The following is a 23259-nucleotide window of genomic DNA, read 5'->3' on the forward strand; positions in this document are numbered from 1 at the left end:
GCAAACACCAGCATGGCTGTAGGTTTTTCCCAGACCCAAACTCTCAGGGCAGGAAAGGAGCAGGGGACCCCTCACTGAGTTCCATTCAGCATTGTTTTGATTTTTGAACCTTGCTCATGTATTAGCTATTAAAAACTAATAAAAAATAAACTCCACAAGACTGTTTCCTGCCCTTGTAATATGGCAAGTTTGTATGGATACTGATCATTTTATCAAATACATATTACAGAGGAAGTTATATGACATGACATTATAAATATGGTTGAATTAAGGCAGCTTGAACTCAGCCTTTTAGCCACTGAGCCATGGGCCTTTTATACTGTGGGAGCTTCTATACATTCATGGTGGGAGGTTATTTTGGGGAAGATAAAAGAAGTCAAGGTGTTTTTCTTCTGTTATAAATATTGTGGAGTGTGCATTGTTTTCTAAATCTCTTTGAAAAATATAGGTAATCAATGTAACAGAAATATGCCAGAATTTTCCAGCAGGCATTCATGTAGCTATGGTTACTGCTAGGAATTGTTATATTAGATACCCCAAGGCACTGTGTCTTTTAGTGCTGGCCATTGAACAAGTTGCTGACACACTATTAGTCAATTTTTGTCAAAAATACTTATTTTCCATTATTTTGCATGATCAAAATAATGGTTTTGTGGGCTGCTTGTTCCTCAAATGTGTCTTTTACACATTTCTTTGATTATCAGAGGAAAAGATGCTCAGTGAGATGAGGAATATGCTTGTTAAAAACGTAAGTATATACGCGATAATCTTTCGCTTTCCTCTTACAGTAATGGAAAGACAAAAATAAAAGCCAAAAAGTTCTGTTTATAACTTTGAGTGTTATAATACAGAATTTAAAAAATTGACCCCCTGACAATGTTGACTATAGTAATGGTAATGCAGATTTCAATAAAGAGAATCCCTACTGTTAACATTTTAAGAATTCCACTCGCTGATTCCGATGTCAAAGAGACCTGATTGCTCCAAAAATAAAAACCTTAATTCAGATAAAAGATGCTTCTGATTTCCATATTTATGTTTAATGATTCCATTCTCATCACAGTCTCCTTTCTCCCTCCCAACCTCTCTTCTGCCCACCAGACACTGCATGGACCTCAGTGCAGCACAATGGCTCCCACTTGGTTAGTGTCAAAAGCTCGAATGGAGAAAGCCCCCATCCTGTGTTTTTCAAGTACACAGCCAGCATGGACCAGCTCCAGGCCGTAATTGACGATGCGGACCACTGCCAACAGAAGCTGACTTTCCACTGCAAGAAGTCAAGGCTTTCAACTCCCCATGGTGAGTAATCAGAGTAATCAGACATTGTGGGCTGTTGTCCCCACAGGTCACAATGGCCTGCCAGAGATGCATGAGAATCTGTGCCCATAGTGCCCGGATCACATCTGAAGTGACAGGGATACTCTTCTTTGGAGCAAAGACCAAGGTCTTTGCTCAAAGCCAGGAATGATCTGAAGTTTCTCCCTGGACTCAACTGGGCAACTGAGCAGTCAAAGCCTCCTACGGAGGCCCCTGGAATGCTCGGTGCTCATCTGCCACGAAGGGCAGGGACGTCTTAATTCTGTTTTATCTTGGGAAGGATCGCTAACAACAACATGGCTTAGTTATCTGGAGGTGATTATCCCATGATATTCTTTTTCATAGACAATGCAATTAGTGTCTGGGCTAATTGTTAATTAGGGAACAATGTTGGTATCAACGGCTCTTTCACACAACGTTAAGTGCTAATAGTTTATTTCTCATATCTTTTCGTCTTTTGAAAATTCTTATTTTTAGTTTTATATTTTCTTCCTTTGAAAAATCCCATTTTGTTGGAATGTGCAACCTCACTGCCTTCATGAAACTGCTCGGTTTTCTGGAGGCTGACCTGCCCCTTCTCTGGTTAGGCATCTGGGGAGTGGAATGAGTAGGGGGCAGTAGGCAGGTCCTCTGAGTTCAAGCTCTTAGGACTTAGACAAGTCCCTGCCACTCAGCAGCTATGGGACTCAGGAAATCATTTTCTCTTTTTTGAGTCTTCAGAGCTAAGAAATGACCTTGCCAGAACTTAATTGCACCACGTCTATAAATGGCATGAAGTAAATGCTACTTATTTGCATCTCTCCAGTTTATTGAATTTTTAGTTAGTGCTAGTGGGTTTAGTACTTACTGTTAGTTGATTGATGCCAAATAGATCACCGAGCTAAAATTGTATGTCCCCAGAAGAATGAGAAAGCTGCCTCCAGGAGAGTAAATTATTGTTATGGGTTGTCTAACCAGGGAAAACAAGGCAAAGACAGAGTAGTGTTGGAACCAACCACTAACAAAGTCATAAAACAAAACCACCCAGTGAGTCATGGAGCAAACTCATACAAACTAGCAGATGGTCTATTCCAGAACCTGGACACGACCCAGATCAGCAAAGGATTCCCGCCTGGAGGGCCAGTGTCTGCCTATTGATTTGCATGTGGTTGTTCAATTGTTAGCCCTTCGATATGTTAATAAATATATAAAACAGCAACAGCAGCAACAAAAACAAATATTTCAACAAGTATTTAATTGGGGCTGGGGGGAAAGATGGAAAGAGAAAAGACTTATAAACTTAATAAACACCTGCTAAAAAAAACAAAATAAGGAACTTCATTAACTATACATGCTCAAGTTATTTGTATTTCTTATATGCTGCTACTGGAGGATTGTTAGTACAAACTTAATTTAAACAAATTCACTACAGACCTATATATTTCCAGAGGTGCTTAATTAAGGTTGAGTTGAGGCAGGCAAATAGTGTAGCCCAATACACCTTAAAATTGTTGCACTAATTTGCTCGGTATTATCAATAGACACAAATGGGTGTGCAGAGCTTTGATTCTACTCTTGTGCGGAAGGAGTGAAAACAGCAAAGCCTGGGTCCCTCATTAGAAGGTTGCAGTGTGAAAACAGTACAAGGGGACTGCAGTGTGGGGAACAAGTAGCTCAGGAATTTTCTAGGGTAGGTTGGGGAATGTCAGTCAAAATTCAGTTTTCTCTCAAGAATTTTCCACTGTTCGAATTCTCAGAAGTTATCAGGAGACTGAGGTGGTGGTAATCTTGAGAGGAGATATAGCAAGTCTGGGGCCTCAGTGCAGCAGCTCTTGTGTAGGTTTTGTTTTCCAACAGGGCCAGGGAGGGGCAGAGGGCCTAGGATCTTGCTAGGGTTCTGAAACATTTTTCCTTCAGCATCTTTAAGGTCTCTGTGTTACATGTAGTTTCAGGGGATATGATTACAGGTGGCTAAAGAGGAAGTTGTATGACAGTAAGTGTTGACTCTAGGAAACCATTTGGTTACCATACTATGAATGCTTAAGGCCATTGAGGATTGTAGCTGTGGCTGGAGAGAAGGATAGTGAACTATGGGCTAAAATAATTGAGGAAGTGGAGCCGTGCACCCTGGTCATTGATATCTCTCCTATTCCTTTTCATTTCAGCCTCTAATTCTTCTTCATATTATGCCTAATTATTTCTTATGCAAATTCTTTAAGTTACTCAAAGGAATCTTGAATGGAGCCACATGCATTTTGTACCTTTAAAAACACTTAATGGTTTTCACTTTAGAGAGAAAAATCTAAACACACAGTAACACATTGGCATATAATGATTTCTCTGCTCTTCAAATTGATGAAAGAGGATGTTGAATAATTACATTTTTAAGATGGAATTTTGAAAAATATCTATTACGTACCTATTAAATAATACACTAAAAAGATATTCCACCCCCTAAAGATAAGTTTTCAACACATTAAAAAAAAAAGATGGTTGATATTGATTTCTTGGCACACATGGCACCCACTGGGCCTGCAGTGCGTGGTAATGAATGCAGTCCATGTGTTTACCAGCTGAGAGGTTGTCAGCAGAAGCAGAAGTCTCATTGAACCGGGAGCCGTAATGAGCAGTGGTGATTGTAAGTTAGGGAGAAGTTGTTTCAGATTCTTAGTGGGGGCGTGATGGGGACAATTTAAGAGATTGAAAGAGCACATGAAAATGGAAGGGCATCTTTGCAGAATTGATGTCACTTCCGTTTCCCCTCCTGCCCTGATTCTCTGTTTACTAGGGACTCTTTCCCCTCCACCCTCCCGTGTGCGCCCTCTTTCCTGATCATCCTGCCCCAGGTGTACTGTAATCCCACACTGGGGCTTCAGCAGCATCTTTAGCGTAAATGAGCAGTCCTGCAGAGCGGAGGCAGCCTCTGGCCCTGTCACTTAATTATACGTTGCACTGAGGAGGGGAATGTGCTGAAGAACTGGGTGTAGTTGTCTCGGACTTGCTCAAGCCGAAGACACCTCAGGCATGAAGAAGGCTTATCAGTGCCATTTCTTTAGTTTCCAAACACAGAGCAACCCATTCAGTGTAAGAAGAAGCACGTCTCCAAGAAACTTTTAGGACATGCTAGGAAGTACATGTCTTAAACACATGCCAGTGTTTTTAGCTAATAAATAAAGTGAAAGAAATCCATATTTTGCATAATAACAGTAAACGTTTTAATGGCATTTTAGGATCTCAGATTTTAGATTCAGTGTGTAAATTACTGTGGTTTTTATTTTGATGACAATTCTTTCTTGAATGTTATTTCCAAAGAAATTATGTAAGTGGAGTCCTCAAGAGAAGTTTGTAAATATCGTGCCTGAATGAGTTAGGGACTACGTGCTCATTTTCTGATAAAAGAAAAAAATTTGGTGACAACGTAAGTTTTGGCATTAAAATATATTTTTTTAAACAGTTGGGAGTCCTCTTAAAAATGATCCTATTGCAGAGCTAAAATATGCTTACTTCTAAAATAGTCTCTCTATGTTTTAAATAGAGGGAAGTAAAGGAACTATATTGGGGAGGCAGGTAGTGGGGGGCAAAGTAGGTGTCACCTTTCTCATACTTGTCTTTCAGATGGAACCCCAGTGAGCTGGTGGGTTGGAAGAACCAATGAAACACACACTTACTGGGGAGGTTCTCTGCCTGATGCTCAAAAATGTACTTGTGGATTAGAGGGGAACTGCATTGATTCTCAATATTACTGCAACTGTGATGCTGACCGGAATGAATGGTGATTTCCATATAATTTCCCTGTGCAAACTGTAATTTTTTTATTGCTTAAACTATGTACCTTAGGCAGACATTGGACACAACAGCATAATAAAGAGAAAAAAATTAAAGTATTCCCTAGCAAGTTAAAAGTATAAGCTTTGATGTGTATGATATCATTAATCTGAAGCCTAAAATATTAGGTAGCTATTTTTGTTTACTTGTGAGTAACTAATCATGTCCATTTTATTTTTCTAGTAAGACAAAATAGGAATTAATGTTTCCCATTCACTGAAAGTGAAATATCTGACTTCTTAAAGTTAAGTTAAACCAGTTAATAAGATGACCACCCCTTGGCTGACCCAGGGCTGTTTGCTGACCTTCCTAATTTCCAGTTTCGTTTTCTTAAATGGCCACACAGGGGAAACCAGACAAGGCCTTGAGTCCATGAAAGGGGATATACAGAATACAAAACTCTCCATGCAACTGGAGGTCTCAGAAGGCTGCAAACCCAAAGAAAAGGTAGACAAGGACAAATCTTCCAGTAGGCACTCTGGGTAGAAAAAACTAGCTCCCTGAAAACTCATGTCTACAGACTTGCCCTCACACAGATTTGGAGCCCAAATTTATATAACTTGGATGGTCCTCAAATTAAGTTAACACAGCCACAGGTTGGCAGCACCACTGGCTCATCATAGGATTACATGAGATTCTCACTGGAGGCCTGCCCTCCCCCTTCACACAGACCTCAAAGGATTCCCACAGATAAAATGCCACCAAACATGAGCTCACAATCCAGGGTTATACAACACCAGAGGACAGATGTGGGAGGCAGAAGAAACTGCAAAGTGTAGATGAGATGCCTAAAAGTCTCAGATCATGGATGCATTCAAAACATAAGATAAAATAAATATGGGAGCTGCTTGAAAAATCAAAACTGGAATTGAAACATGAGAAAGTGATCAGATCCTATTAACAAAGATGATTGTGATTTGCAAAAGAATATTAGCCAATGATAATATTTACCCAATTTAAGATTTGTTGGATCAGATATTAGACACAAGTGATCAGAAAATTGGTGAAATGGAAAATATGTGTAAATAAATGACACAGAACAGATAGAACAGAGAGAAGCAAAATGGGATCGAGAAAAGCAGTGACATGGAGGAGTCATGTGGAGAAGATTGAAAATGTGTCTGATTAAAGTTTCAGAAGAGAAGATTTGAGATAATTAAGAAGAGGCAATATTCAAAGAGCAGAAAAATGTCCAGATTTGAGAAAACATTAGAATACCAAGCAGGATAAATAAAAGTAGATCCATATCTAGACACACCATGGTGAAATCAAAGAACACCAAAGAGAATGTTAAAAGGAGCAGAGATGAAAGCAAGACTCTTAAAGGAAGGACACCCAGCCAGCAGACCTCCCCTGAGCAGCCCAGGACCCAGCCCACAGAGGGTGGGGCACACCCCTCACAGGGCGGAAGTGAAATAACTGTCAAACTCCCAGTGTTTACCCAGCTGATATTTTAAAAAGTGGAATAAAATTAAAATCCAGACAAACAGACACTGAAGAAATTTACCACTAGCAGACTCCACAAGAGGGATTTTTAAGAATGGTTTTCAGAATGAAAGAAAGTGATCTTATAAGGAAGGTCCCAGAGGCAGGAGGAAATATTAAGGAAAAAAAATTGTAAACTCAGAGGTTAAAAACTAAAAGAAGAAAATACTAGACACTGATAACATGTAACTATATGTATGAATTTGAAACACGAGAAAGCAGTCAGATCCTGTTAACAGAGATGATTGTGGTTTACAAAAGAACTAAAAGAATGTTTAGAAATAAAAATATTATTGAAATTTAAAACTTGTTTTGTAAATATTTATTAGAATTAAATTGCTTAAAGTTTATGTCTTAAAATTTGTGTAGCCTCTAAAGAATAGAAACAAAGCATGTAATATTCCAATCAGTAGAGGGAAGAAAGAAAAAATGGGATTTTAAAAACTTAGTTAATACAAAAGAAGATAGAAAGTGAGACTTTAAAAAAAGAGAAAGCAACAAGTACAAGATAAAAACTGTGTGAGTAATCATGCACAATAAATGTGACAAAAATAACCATTTAAATCCAGATGTCATATTGAATTGAAAACAAATATATCTTGTTTGTAAACCTAGGCATATTGAAAGCAAAATGCCAAAAAAAAAAAAAATTACCAGGCAAATATACGAAAAAATAAGTAAAGTTTTAAGGTTTAATGTGGACAAAGGTCACTATTACTATAAGATATTGCTTAATTTCACTATAAAAAACCAACAATGCTAATAAACTTGTATGTTTCTAATAAAAATGACTCAGAATGTATACAGAAGAAAATTGACAAAACTGAATGAAGAAATTTACAAATCAACCATGATAAGAAGAAGTTTAAATGTACATCTGTTTGTAATTGGTAATCAAATGAACAAAAATTAGTAAGATAGAATATTTTCAAATGAAATTAACAACTTGATTTGTTGGGAACATAAAATTGTAGAATACATAATTTTCTCAAGCACGTGTACTGCGTTTTTGCAAACTGATTTTCCCAATATTCCATAAAGCAAAACTCAAAAAATTTTACAGTAGTTGTTATCCTATGGGCAGTTTCTCTGATTACAATGCAATTAGGTGAGAAATGAATAATAGAAAGATAAAAAAATATACATGAGGCAATTCAAAACCACAATTGGAAAGACTGGAAACAAGGAAATAAAGATACATTACTCATAGAAAATATGGTTGTCAACAAAGAAAACCTAAGAACATACAGAAATATTATTGAAATTAATGAGAGTTTGGTAAGGCTACTTACTGAACCTTAGAATAACTGGATTCTTATCAAAAATGTGTTACTATAAGAAAATATAAAAACCACTAGCAAAAGGAACAAAAGGGTATAGTACCTTGGAATATGCAAGACTTTTATAAAAAAGACATCATAAAACTTTATTATGAAAATACAAGAAGACCTAAATAAGTGGAGACATCACACCACTGCCATGAATAGGAAAACTAAGCATCTCTCCTCCAAATAATTTTCTTGATTCCATTTAATTCCAAACAAATGCTAAACATTTGTTTATTTTGGGGGTAGTGACAAACTGGTTCTAAAATTTATTTGGAAAAGAATGGTACATGAATAGCTAAGACGATTCTGAAAATGGAAACAATGTGGGGAGACCAGCCCTACAAGACGTGAATAAGTCTTATGATGCCGCAGTAATTAGAGTTTGCCAAAGGGATGAGCCAGTAGAACAGCTAACCCCAAAAGAGAGCCTGGGAGCTTTCAAAATGTGTAATTCTGGGTGATGAAAATTATGCTGTCACCAGTCCCTTTTTCTCCCCAGCAATTATAAAACTTAAAGTTGACCCAGTGCTTCTCCCCTGTGCCTTTCCCAACAACTCAAAGTAGTCGAAGCTCCATTATATCTCAAAAAAGTCTACTGAAAAACAAACAAACAAACAAAAAAACCCAGAAGAATTTCTAGAGCATTAGAAACTAAAACCAAAAAAGGTGGATTTGGAAGTTCTGTTACTGAATGTTTAAAACTGTTTGTGAGAAATTTTCATACCTAGATATTCATGCAATCTTTACAAATTTTGGAAAAAATTGAGAAGCAAGAAGAAAACAGATATAACTAAAAATTAGGCAGTTTTGAATGAGTCTGGTGAACATGGCATATAATATCTTGCATAAAGCATGGACAGTGGGAATGACCTGTACTAATAAAGAATTTTTAAATAAGAAGAGTTTAAAATTTTCTCAGATTCAGGAAGGTACTTTGCAAACAACAAAAGGACAAAAAGACTTTATGATGCTATCTGCCTTAATGCACACTACATGCATTATGATTTTTTTAAAGTTTTTTTCAGGGCTGTGAATGCATTGTCAATGTTAAAAACAGAATTAAAATGTAGCTTTTTGCGATATAGAAAGTGTAGCTTTTGAAAGGTTCCTTAAAATTCAGAGATCCTCAATGAAGAACTTACGCACTTGCATTTTTCCTCTAAGATGTTCTACCAAAATAGCAATCACGGGAATTAAAATACTATTCGTAATGTTTACTGATATTTAATACCAGGAATTGATTTGGTGTGCTCTCCCTGTGTTTATAACAAAATAAGTTTCCAGACTGACCCCCTCCCCATAATCCAGTGGCACCTTCTAGCTTGTGAATACTGTTCCCAACAAAGTCAGGTGTTATGTGCTTGGGATGAAACCTGTGTACTTCTAACAGCAGGAGTTGCAGGGGCTTCACCAGATAAAGCCATGTTGTTTAATTCAGTCTGATTTTTTGACACAATCTGATTTTTAAAAATTGTTTCTTAAATGTTAGGGCTTTATTTCATATTTTTCATATCTTACCATATGCACTGCCAGTCACTTTGTTCAAATTTTTAAACAAAATAAAAATCTTAATAATTTTACATTTTCTAACTTAAAAGAATATTTTGATGCCTAGCAGAATTGGAATGATTAACTATTAAGTTAGGAAGATTTTTTTGCAGGAAAGCTGTCAGGTTGAACCGTGTGAAACAGCTGATTTTTTGACCTGCAAAAGTGGCAGTTTCAAATGTTTCAACTTGTACATACAGGAGTGAGTGGTGGCTTTGTAATTATTTGGAATTAAAACTTACTAGGTTCTACACAGAACAATAAATTAGACAAACTAGTATTTGTTCATAAATCAGAAGCATGTATGTAATTGACGTGTACAATGAAAAATATGAACAGCTTCCAAGGTATAGAAAAATCTTCCTACTTTGTCCAGAGAGGATGGTGGTGGTACAGCCAACTTACCAGCCAGGTTCTCTGGCTCCTGTTCCAGTCCTATTGTATTAAACCATAGATATTAATATGTCCCCAAATAGTCACTTACATGATGATATTATTAGTATTGTTATTGTTATTATTTATAACATCCACTGGGGGGCATTGATGGTGGGTTTTATGTTCACATCCCCAACACACAGGGCCTGGCAAATAGAAGATGCATAATAAGTGTTTGTCGAATGAATGGATGGTGACAATCTTTGGCAAAGCACTTTCCCATGCATTAGCCCATTTATTAATTTTAAGAATATATTGTATCATATCTTCATCATGGTTTTGAATCAGTATTTTGTTTTGATTTTGTTTTTAAATTTACGGCTTCAACAAATAAGGAAATGCCTCATAACCACAGTAGGAATTTCTGAAACTTTAGCAAAAACAATAGTCCAAGAATTGAAAACCTAAGTCTTGTCAGTCAGGTGGTTTTGTTTTTTGTCTTTTTTTTTTTTTCTTTTAATGAAGGAAGATTGCTCTTGCTTCTGTAAATTCTGCATTTAATTATTACACAGTGGCTGAATTGGAAAGAGCAATGAGCTGCTAATCGCACTGAAATGTAATCTCATGCCTGTATCCATGACCATAATTTTGGACCTGCCTGCTTTCTTCTCTATGGTCACGTAGATGAACAAAAGTCTCTGGTCCTCAGAAGACCTCATTCAATATATTAGTATGTTTGTAAGTGTTCAGATGAGATGTTTGATTTCCCTACTGTTAGGTATTTACAAATTTAGCTTAATACCCCTTGAACTGCAATCAAAGACTATTACTTTTCTGTACATTATTCAGAATAATGTTAAGGTGGTTGTATTTGTTTTCTAGGACCAGCAACACAGTAGTCCTTTCCCATAAGAAGCACTTGCCGGTCACTCAGGTTGTGATGAGAGACACAGGGCGACCACATTCTGAAGTGGCTTATACATTGGGGCCTCTGCTCTGCTCGGGAGACAGTAAGTAGTAGCAAGGGGAACTGTCTTCATCCCTGCTAATACATTTCAATGTTTTAAGAGAAATCGAACTGCCTGGGTTCATAAAAACACTGTCTATACTGATAATCTGTACTTCATTAGGAATGTATTAACTTTATAAAATAAGTGTATATTGTTAATGTAATTGAGAAAAAACATATTACCTCTGGATTATGTAGAGGTATCTTTTATATGACATTTACATGAGACTGTGCTGCAAAGATTCATGGAATCATCTGAAATATCATATCACTTGTTCAGCAAACATCTAATATGTACCTACTAAGTATAAGGCACTTTGCTGTATGCTGAGATGCCTGAAATTGGTAAGATAATGAGAAAATGAGAGGACAGAACCCATCAAGTGTATCTAGTCATTAATGCCTTCTGGCAATTCTGAATTTTTACACAGGAAGCCTCGATGCTCCTAACTCCACTTACCCCTCCAACTGCATCTGGATTTCTTGCGTATCCTTCATGCCCCCAAAATAACTGAAATAAAATATGTGAGTTCTATCTTTAATTTTCATCCTTCTACTCTCTCTTGAATATCAGGTCTTCTCCTCCATCTCGTCCATTGCTCCCCAGAAACTGCTTTTTCCAGGTCACCAATGAGAACTCAACATTTCTAAATCCAATTCTTGTTCTCTGATATCATCTGAGTTGACCTGTCAGCAACTTTGGATTCCTCCCATGATTCAAACTTCTTTAATTCACTTTCTTTACGTGGTGGCCAGCATACCACAAAATTTTCCTACCCTCCTCTCCCCAACCTTCCCTCACCTCGCCAGCGGGATAACGTTGGGGTTCCCCAGGGCTCTATCCTCCACCCTCTCTCCTCTCTGCTGTCCATTGGTGATCTTCTCCCATCATCTCATGGCTTTAAATATGGCATGGGCATCAATGACCTCCACGCCTATACCTATACCCAGTCTTCCTGAACTCCCGACTCCTGCATCCAACTGGCTATTCCGTACTTCTTCATTCCAATTGGCATTTCAAACCCAACTTGTCAAAAAAATGAGAAAAGAAAAAGAAAGCATTTCCACACCAACCTTCCTCAAATCAATGCATAGCAACTCTGTTCTTCCTGTTGCTTCTTAGACTGAAAACATTACAGTCACTCATAACTTCTCTTTTCTATCATAACCCACATCTAATTCATCAGCAAATCTTATTGGTTCTAACTGCAAAAATGGATCCAGAATTTATCTCCATTACCACCTGTACCTGGATTGTTGCTGTGGCCCCATAACTGGCCTACCTGCTACTGTCTCTGCCCACTTAGCTGATACTCCATACAAGACCCAGAGGGAATAAAATCAGGTCATGTCAGCCCTCTGCCCCAAACTCTGTACTGGCACTCATCTCAGAGGAGAGGCCAAAGTACAATGTCCACAAAGGCCACAGTGGCCATGTTGCCCTCTGAGCCAGGCAGGACCACAGTGGGGCCTGTGGAACCACAACCCTCCCTGGGGCCCCATAGGAGGTGTTGCCATGTGAGGGAACCCTGGCATTTCTGAACCTTGCTATTGGAAAAAAAAGAGGGTCCTATTTCAGATAATAAAAATACTGAGATGCAGATAGTCCAAATGTAGACAGCATATGAACGTGCCTTGACTCAATGATAGTATAGTTATTTTTCTCACTCATAACATAAATATGCAAACCACAGTTCTCTTTCTGGGGAAGGTGAAGCAAGTACAACCCACCCCATCTCTCTCACTGAACTCACCCATAAAACCTGGACAGAATGCATGAAGCAGTTATCTCAGGACTCTGGAAAGCAAATAGCAGCAGGGAAGAGAAAGCAAAATTCACCATTTATTTTTTCCTCCAGTATCTCTCAGCCGCTGGGTCCCAGATGGAGAGAGTCCCAGGAGAAATCCTCTAGTCCTGGTTGGAGGAGGGGACAGGGAACTCCTAACTGTGAGAGAGCACAGTAGTCTCATTTCTCCCCTTCTCTCTGTTTTCTGAGGTTCCAGTTCCCAGGCAGCCCCATGGCAATAGTGGTAGAAGCTGCCTCAGAAACGCACAAGAGCCAGAACTCCGAGGAAAGGCATCTTCTGCTCTGGACAGGAGAGCCCTGACTCTACAACAGTGGCAGACTCATGTTACTTTTGTTTTCTTTCTCTGTTCACCCATCACTAGGCAATGGACATATGTACAGGTGCAGGAATGAATAGGAAAGCACAATAAAGCAGGCTGAATAGAGCCCTAGTTTTCTGGTTGTATGATTGAAAAGGGAGCTGCAGGGAACTGGAAAGTATCTGGAAGAGCACAGAGAGGGAAGAGTTCCAGAGAGTGATGCCACAAGTTGTCTATGAAGTCCTGGGTTCACCTCAGAGCTACACGTGCCTGGATCTGGTCCTAATTATAGACCAAAGTTGAGAACTGAAGAGGCTACCATCCAGGGCTCAGACTGGCCACTGAGTGGTGCAAAAGTGAGGCAGAGCTGAATAGTACTGCAAAAGCTTTGAAAACTGGACAGCCATAGGAGCCATGGACCATGCACGGAGGGCAGGTTGGAATGTGTGGCCAGATCCTAACCAGGACAGCTGCCTGCAAGATAAGAAAAATATCAACATGCACTTTGAATTTAAGCAAAGTCCAGAGTTTGTTAACATAATATTTTAAAGATCTAGGAAATAGTCCAAAATTACTTAGCATACAAAGAACCAGAAAAATCCAAGTTTGCATAAGCAAAGGTAATCAACAGATACCAGTGACACAGAGGTTAGAATTATATGATAAAGAAACTAAAACAGCTATTACACAAAAACTCTAACAAGTAATAATAAATGCTTTTGAAACAAATAGAAAAAGAGAAAGTTTCAGCAAAGAAATAGGATATATAGAGGAGAGCTAAATGGAAACTTTAGAAATAAGAAGTACGGTGATGGAAATGAAAGATGCACTGGATGGGTTAAATAGCAGATTTGAGATGAAACAGTCAATGACACTGAGGATAGATAAATAGAAAGTATCCAATCTGAACAAGAGAAAGAAAAAAGGTTGAAAAAAAAAATGAACAGGGCCTCAGGGACCTGTGGGTTAATAATAAAATATATAACATTCATGTAATTGAATTTCCAGAAGAAGAGAGGAAAGAGTGCTGGTGCTGAAAAAATATTTGAAAAAATAATGGCTGAAAACTTTTTAAGTTTGGCAAAAGAGAGACTTGAGAAGTTGAATGAACCTGAAACAGTATAAACTCAAAGAAATTCACATCTAGACATATAAACAAACTGCTGTGAAAACTAAAGACAATGAGAAATTTTTTGAAATCAGCTAGAGAGAATAATGATGCATTGCCTATAGCGAAACACCAATTCAAATGACAGTAAGTTTCTCATCAGAAATATAGAGGTCAGAAGGAAGTGGCAAAACATTTCTCAAGTGCTGAAAGTAAAGAATTGTCAGTCCAGAATTCTATGTTAAGCAAAAATATACTTCAGGAATGAAGGTAAAATTTTAAAAAATTTCAAATGAAAGAAAACTGAAAGCATTCATCGCCTGAAGACATCCTTTAAAAGAATTTCTAAAGGAAGTTTTTTTTAGATAGAAAGGAAATGATATCAGAAGGAAATTTTGAACTTTGGGAATAAAAAACTCGACATTAGAAATGGTAAATAACTGGGTAAATTTAATAGATCATTCTCCTATTGAGTTATTTTAAATATATCTGAGCATTGAAAGCAAAAAATACAACATTATTTCACAGGGTCACAGGGTTTTAATTTTATGTAGATATAATACACATGGCAACAACAACATAAACAGGAGTAGGTAAAAGGACAAAATTGTTGTCAAGGTTTTTACAAATCACTTGAAGTGGTTAAAACATAGATTCTAAGCATACTAAGAAAGGTAAGTATATATATTGTAATCCTTAAAAGAACCAATTAAGAAACTGCTATACAAATAGAATACTGAAAGATGTTTAAATAACCCAAAAGGAGACAGAAAAAGGAAAACAGAAGAACAAAAAAATAGAACAAATAGGAAAAAATAATAAAATGATAGAACTAACATATCAACATTTGTATTTAATGTAAGTGGTCTAAGTAAACCAATTAAAAGACAGATTGTTATGACTCAACTAAAGGCTGTCTATAAGAAATTCAATTCAAATATAATGACATAATAAAAGAATATGATGGAGAAAGATATACTACACAAACACGAATTTAAAGAAATCTGGAGTTTCTATATTAAAATTTTTGCTTGCAAGCAAAGAAAATTAATACATATAAAAAAGGACCAAGAAAACCGAAGAATCTTAAATGTGTATGCTAATAACTGAACTTCAAAATACATAAAGCAAAAACTGACAGGGTGGAAAGGTGAAATAGAGAAATTCATAATTATCATTAAAAAGTCCAATACTGCTCTCTCATTAACTTATGGAACTAATAGAGGGAAAATCAGCAAGGATATAGAAGACCTGAATGTCACCAGAAAACAAATGAATCTAATTGACATTTATAGAATACTCTACCAACAGTAGAATACACATTCTTTTCACATGCACATGAATCTTTAACCCAGATACAGCATATTTTGTGTCATAAAACAAACTTTAGCCAATATTAAACAATTTAAATCTTAAAAAATGCAAGATTTGACATAATTGAATTAAATTAGAAATAAATAAAAAAGATAGTGAGAAAGTCTCGAAACACTTAGAAATTAAACACCAAACTGTCAAATAATACCTGAGTCAAGGACAAGGTCTCAATAGATATGATAAAATATATTGAACTGAATGAAAATTAAAATACAGCATATCAAAATTGGTAGTATGCAGTTATAACAGTGCTTAGAGGGATATTGATAGCAATAAATGCTTATATTATGAAAGAAAAAAGATCTCAATTCAATAATGTAAGGCTTCACCAAAAAAAAAAAACAACTGGAAACAGAAGAGAAAAATAAACCTAAAGCAAGCAGAAAGAAGGAAATAATACAGAATAGAAATCAATTAAATTAAAATCAGAGTATATAGAGATCTATAGAAACCAAAAAAAAATGATTCTTTTAAAATATTAGTAAAATTGATAAACCTCTAACAAAACTATCCAAAGAAAAGAGAAGATAAAAATTATCTATATGAGAAATGAGAGTTGGGATAACACTACAGACCCCACAGACATCAACAGTATAGTAAAACTACACTACAAACAACTCTACGTGTATTAATTCTACAACATAGATGAAGTGGACCAATTCCTTAAAAACTGCTAACAGCCAAAACTTTCTTAAGATAAACCAGACAACTGGGATAGACTTAATAGTATTAATGGAATTGAATTTGTAGTTAAAAACCTTCTGAAAAAGAAATCCAGACCAAGATTGTTTCACTGATGAATTCTACGAAAGAAATAATACCATATCTACACAATCTCTTTCAGAAAATAAAAGAGGAGGGGCTTCCCTGGTGGCGCAGTGGTTGAGAATCTGCCTGCCAATGCAGGAGACACGGGTTCGAGCCCTGGTTTGGGAAGATCCCACATGCCGTGGAGCAACTAGGCCCGTGAGCCACAACTACTGAGCCTGCGTGTCTGGAGCCTGTGCTGCGCAACAAGAGAGGCCACGACAGTGAGAGGCCTGTGCACCGCAATGAAGAGTGGCCCCTGCTTGCCGCAACTAGAGAAAGCCCTCGCACAGAAACGAAGACCCAACACAGCCAAAAATAAATAAATAAATTTATTTTTAAAAAAAGAAAATAAAAGAGGAAATTCTTTCCAACATTTTAAGGAGAGCATTGCTTTGATATCCAAGCTAGACAAAGAAAGTGCAAAAAAATGATAACTGCTGATAATGTTATTACCAACATAGATGCAAAAATCCTCAACAAAACATTAACAAATAATCCAGGAATATTTTTAAAAATGCACACCACCAACTGCAGTTTATCCCATGATGCAAGGCTGATTCAGTATTTGGAAGATGATCAGTGTGATCTACCACATTAACAGTTTAAGGAAGAAAAATCACTCCAGATGCTTTTTCTGTATCAATTAATATGAACATTATAATTTGAATTATTATGATTACAAATTCAACATGATAATTTACATCATAATAGCATTTATAATAAAATTCTTAGCAAACTAGGTATAAAAGGAAAATTCTTAAGTTTAATAGGACAGTATCTATACAAAACAGCTAACATCATAATAATTGGTGAAAAACTGAATGCTTTCCCCCTAAGGATGGGAACAAAATAAGGATATCCAATCTCACTATGTCTATTCAACAACTTTGATCATATGGGAAGTCCTAGCCATGGCAATAATGTAAGAAAGAAAAGTGCATACAGGCTGGAAAGCAAGAAAGAAAACTCTATTCACACGTATATACATACAATTGCCTACATAGAAAATCTCAAGGAATGTACCCCCTCCCCCCCCAACAAAAACAAAAACAAAAACCCTACTAGGTCTTATAAGTGAGCTCAACAAGATCACAGGATACAAGGTCAACAGCAGACAAATCAGTCATATATGCTAGCAATGTATAAATGGAAACCAAAATTTACAAGACAAAGTCATTTTCAATAGCTCGAAAGAATGTAATACTTAGGTAACAAAAACATGTATAAGATCTGTAACTCATCAAAAAATGACTAAATACTGAATAAAGGAATCAAAGAATCTAACTAAAAGGAGAGATATACTGTGTTCATGGATTGCAAGACTCAATATAGGAAAGATGTCAGTTCTCCCCAAGTTGAAAACACACTTCACCAAAGAGTATATAAGAGTGGCAAATAAGCACATGAAAAGATGTTCAACATCATTACCTATTAGGGAGGGCAAATTAAAACCACAACGAGATACTACTACACACCAATTTGAATTGCTAAAATAAAAGAAATATATACTCACAATATCAAATGCTGGTGAAGATATGAAACAACTGTATCTCTTATACATTGTTAATGGGAATTAAAAATGGTACAGCCACTCTGGAAAACAGTTTGGCAGTATTTTGTAAAATTAAACATATATTTACCATATGATCCAGGGATTATACCCCTGGGAATTTACCCTAGAAAAATGAAAACATATGTCCACACAAAAACCTTTACACAAATGTTTATAGCAGTTCTATGTGTAACTGACCAAATCTGGAAAGAACCCTAGTGTTCTTGAGTGTGGACAAATAAACTGTGGCAGATCCATATGATGGAATATTACAGAGCAGTAGAAAGGAATAGATATTGACATGCAACAGCTCGAATGAATCTCAAAGGCTTTATGTTGAATGAAAGAAGCCGATCTCAAAGGGTTGCATACTGCATGACTCTATTTATATGCTATTTGGAAAAGGCAAAGCTATAGGGACAGAGACTAGTTCATGATTGCCAGGGCTTAAGGGTGGTTGGAGGTTGTGACTATAAGGAAATAGCAAGAGGGAGGTTTTTAGGGTGATGGAACTGTCTTTTATTCTGATTTTAATGATGGCTATACAAATCCATGAATGTATTAAAAGTTATATAACTGTATGTCCCTAAAAAGTCAATTTTACTTGATGATAATTCAAAAAATAATATTGTTTTTAAAAACACACGGGTCATTTCCAAAGTGATTGTCCCTCCACTCAGTTGCAACCACGTCCAGGTTCTTAATCCTCAAAAGAATCACTGTTTGGACATTCATGTCATGGCTACATGTTCAGAAGAACCACAAAATGAAGGCTTTTAAAGATAAATAATGCACTGAATGGTAAAAATCCTAGAAATATAAAAAGTAATTGTTGTTTGTTTTGTTTCATTGTTATTTTCACTGTCTTTTTTTTTTCTTTTTGTAAACAGATTCATTTTGGAATTCAGCTTCCTTCAATACTGAGACTTCATACCTTCATTTCCCTACGTTCCGAGGAGAGCTTAGCGGTGATGTGTCTTTCTTTTTTAAGACCACAGCTTTTTCGGGGGTGTTTGTAGAGAACCTGGGGATCACAGACTTCATCAGGCTAGAGCTGCGAGGTGAGTTGCCCACCCTGGGCAAAGCCATGGGGTACTCAGTTATTAACAATAACCTCGTTAGTAACGTAATTTCTGATGTATTGCCATGCTTCCTTTGTCAGTTGTATTTCTTGATTAAATGCTAAAATTCTATGATTTTAAATAATTATTTTTAATAGAAAGTAAAACAGTGATTCACGAAACATACAACAGTCTATACAATTCCTTGTTGTCTTAATTCTATGTGCAATCAGGATATTAAACCAAACTGGTCAAATAACTGCTGACTAAATCACAAAATTATGTGATTTAATTGACTAGTCATATTGTTTATGTATGCAGGCAAAGCTTAATTTCTTACTATGTGAATTTCACATAGTGCTTTTAAAACTATATTAAGATTTAAACCACCTTTAAATAAACTCACTTATACCTATGAAGTCAGATAAAATGTTAGTTTTATTTCTATAGGTAAATATCTCTATTGCTTAGGGCTTAGCAAGATGAATAGTAGGTGGATGGAGTTAGAGTCTGTCATACAGAGTGAAGTAAGTCAGAAAGAGGAAAAACAAATACAGTATACTAACACATATATATGGAATCTAAGGAAAAAAAAAAAAGTCATGAAGAACCTAGTGGCAAGACGGGAATAAAGACACAGATCTACTAGAGAATGGACTTGAGGATATGGGGAGGGGGAGGGGTAAGATGTGACAGGGTGAGAGAGTGGCATGGACATATATACACTACCAAATGTAAAATAGATAGCTAGTGGGAAGCAGCCGCATAGCACAGGGAGATCAGCTCGGTGCTTTGTGACCACCTAGAGGGTTGGGATAGGGAGGGTGGGAGGGAGGGAGACGCAAGAGGGAAGAGATATGGGAACATATGTATATGTATAACTGATTCACTTTGTTATAAAGCAGAAACTAACACAGCATTGTAAAGTAATTATACTCCAATAAAGATGCTAAAAAAAAAAAGATAAATATGTGAGGTGATGGATGCATTTACTATATGGGGGAATCCTTTCACAGTGTATACATATAACAAATCACGATGATGTACACTTTAAATAACTTACAATTTTATATGTTAATTACACCTCAGTATAGCTGAAATTAAAAAAAAAAATTCTCTAAAAAAAAAAGAAAAAGATGAATCGTAAACTCTAAGAAGAAATATGTTAAAGTCAGCTTTGCCTTTTGCTTTTGCTTTTTTTTTACCAACTCAGAGTGACATTTGTCTGCATCAATATCATGGTCTTCTTTCATAAGGAGGATGTCATGTCTACTCAAGACCAAATTTTCTCCCCTGTGAATGAACTTGACCAACTCTCATATCTTTATTTCCAGCCCCTGCAGAAGTGACCTTTTCCTTTGATGTGGGGAATGGGCCTTGTGAGGTCACGGTGCAGTCCCCCACTCCCTTTAACGACAATAGATGGCACCATGTGAGGGCAGAACGGAACGTTAAAGAAGCATCCCTTCAAGTGGATCAGCTCCCTAGGGAGACCCAAACTGCCCCAGCTGATGGGCACGCCCGCTTGCAGCTCAACAGCCAGCTCTTCGTGGGTGAGTGCTGCTAGCGGCTTGTAACTGAGCTGTGCTGTTGAGTGCAGAGGTGGACCGAGAGAAAATCACAGCTACAACAGTAGTGATAATAGCAATTGCCACAACGACTACTATCAGCCCTGGTGGGAGGCAGAGATATTGAATAAAATCCTCTGAACTGAGAAGGAACTTTGGGACTGAAAATCGAAGCAGGCAACTCCATAAAGTGCAATTAGGAAGTTTATTGTGGGTAACTTACATCCAGGGGCCGATGAGCCAGAGACATTCACAGCTGCACTTCGTGCCATGGAAAAGGCTCCTGGGGGATTTAAAGGGGCCAAAACTAAAAATAGAATCTGACTACCGAGTGAGAAGCACCATGGTCAGGAATCGGGATTTTTTTTCTCCCCAAGGGGGTCTCATGACCACCTGCATCAGCAAAAGGCACTCTTCCAGTTTTCCTATCAGGTGAAGGCAAGGGTAAAGGTTGATAAGGAACTTATCTGGCTGGGATGCATTCCTTGTGAGTAAGCTAAAGCTCAGTCACCCAGAAAGAGGAGGGGGTGGGACTGCGGGCCTCAAATGGAGCTGACAAAAGGGAGTCAGTGTGGTTCAGCCACACAGACACTATGCACCAAGAGCTCATGTAATATAAATATCTCTGCTATAGATTATTGTACCCAATTTGCAGATGAGATCATGGAGGCTCAGAGACATCAAGGGACTTTTAACCATAGAAACCCAACTGGAAGGAAAATCCAAACTCATGTTGGACTGATTCCCAAGCTTGCACTCAATATCATAGACGATTCATGTTTGTTTCAATTACTTCTTATCCATACTATTTATAAAACAATTAGCCATTTTTATCCATTTCTCTCACTTCACTTCTCAGTATAGTTAGAGAACCAGCCCTGTAATTGGGACAAAATCCTCCAGAGTCCCCTCAGAAACAGGCCATAGGAGCCCAGGTAGGCTGAGGCCGCCTCCTGTGACTGGGCACAGCAGGGCTTTCCCCAGCCCAGCACCTGGTTCCTCTCAGTCCTGCACCCCCTCTGCTGCTCTCTTATTGCAAATGCCTTGTTTAGACCCAGAGCTGGCTCATTATTCTGCTGTCCATTCTTTAAAGATTAAAGCTCTGGGCAGTGGGAGTCTTCCATCTAACTTACCTGCTTATTCTTTATTATTGTTTGTTTTTCCCAAAGGGAGAAATGAGTTTTGCTACATTACTTTTTAGATAACTCTATTCTAATTTGGAAACTAAGCAGATTAATGAAGTAGCTCTCACTTGGTCTTTTCTCACATATTTTAAAGTAAATAAGGACACAGTCCAATTAAACATTGATATAAATCACAAATTAGCACACAGTCTGCTTTGCCAGGTGATACCTTCTGCCGTGTCCAGGAACTAATGCTATTCAGTGAATTTAAGTGTGTGTGTGTGTGTGTGTGTCTGTGTGTGTGTGTGTGTGTGTGTGTGTGTGTGTGTGTATACAGCCCATGGCACCATAAAACAGCTTCAAGCACAGTTAGTTCTTACTGAGTTGAGGCTTCATTTTAAATTATCAAACTGCAAATCAAATTAAACAACTCTATTTTCTGATTTATAATCCCGAGGATTAATTAGCGGAATTTCTAGGAACAAAGGTTGGATGGAAATCTACCTAGAACTAGTGTTTCCACTATGGTAATGTTTCTAAAGCCTGAGGAGTTAGTTGAAAATTCAGATTTAGGGTACCTTCCCCAAGCCCACTGAATCAGAATCTTTTGGAATAAATCCAAAATCTGTTTTTAGCAAACACTCCAAGTGACTCCTGTGCTCCCATATTTATTATGCTCACATGAGAAATGATAGAAATATAGGGAGATATATATTATTTGGTTAATGTTATACCACCTGACCTCAGAGCCGCCAGGATGGAGTATGAAAGGCCTGAGGTCCTAAATTTTGGTTTTACCCCTTCTGCCTTCTTTTTCTTTGTTCTCGCCTCAATTCCTTTTCACAACTTTATTAGTGAGAGCTCTTCTAAGTAAGAATTAGTATTTTATATATGTGTAATACATATACTATACAAATATATATACAAATTTGTAATATATATTATATTAAATACATACACAAATTTATGTATTACAAATTTATAATATATATTACATCGCAGATTTTCAACTATGTAACCTTTATTATGCATGTCATTGTTTGTAAAGTTAAACTTTAAAAAGCATCAATGGTGTTTATTTTGTTCTTTAAGAAAGAAACAAATGTAAAAAAAGTCTTTCTAAATATAACTTGAAGAAGTATTTTTAGAACAAATATTTACCAAGTTCAACTTAAAAAATATTTTCATTAATGGTTTATTCAGTGCCATTTGATGATTCTTAACTTTTGACCACAGCCAACGTTTGCAGAATTATATTTGTTCATAAAACCTTGGACAGATGAATTTTCGTTGTATGGCCTCAGTTCAAAGTGGAGATGAAATCCCGAAGAAGACACCCAGGAACGTGTTTGCATTTGCAGTGTTTCCCTTGTAGGTGGAACAGCAAGCAGACAGAGAGGCTTCCTGGGATGCATTCGGTCTCTGAGGTTGAACGCGCTGGCCCTGGATCTGGAAGAAAGAGCCACAGTGACGCCAGGAGTGGAGCCAGGGTGTCTGGGACACTGTAGTAGCTACGGACACCTGTGTCGCAATGGAGGGAGGTGTAGAGAAAAACGCAGAGGGATCGAGTGTGACTGCACCTTCTCTGCGTATGATGGGCCATTCTGTGAGAATGGTGAGTGTGGGAAAGGATGGAACATTTGAACTCTATGAAGACGTTTCTGGCATTTGACACTGTAAAGAAAAGAT

The 23259-nt window shown here is 37.2% G+C and overlaps 1 protein-coding gene across 4 annotated transcripts in view; it reads left to right on the forward strand.

The window, feature by feature from the left end:
- LOC309665098 (contactin-associated protein-like 3) overlaps positions 1-23259 on the forward strand; it is a 239849-nt gene that overhangs the window by 193905 nt on the left and 22685 nt on the right. For all 4 annotated transcript variants that reach the window (XM_082471232.1, XM_082471233.1, XM_082471234.1 and 1 more), the window contains 6 exons: positions 1102-1299; positions 4912-5068; positions 10740-10867; positions 18708-18878; positions 20213-20431; positions 22946-23185. In XM_082471232.1, coding sequence (XP_082327358.1) covers positions 1102-1299; positions 4912-5068; positions 10740-10867; positions 18708-18878; positions 20213-20431; positions 22946-23185 — 1113 coding nt within the window. The remainder of the gene's footprint in view (positions 1-1101; positions 1300-4911; positions 5069-10739; positions 10868-18707; positions 18879-20212; positions 20432-22945; positions 23186-23259) is intronic.

This window comes from Balaenoptera physalus, assembly GCF_965194825.1.
Source record: "Balaenoptera physalus genome assembly, chromosome: 7".
Lineage (NCBI taxonomy): Eukaryota > Metazoa > Chordata > Mammalia > Artiodactyla > Balaenopteridae > Balaenoptera > Balaenoptera physalus.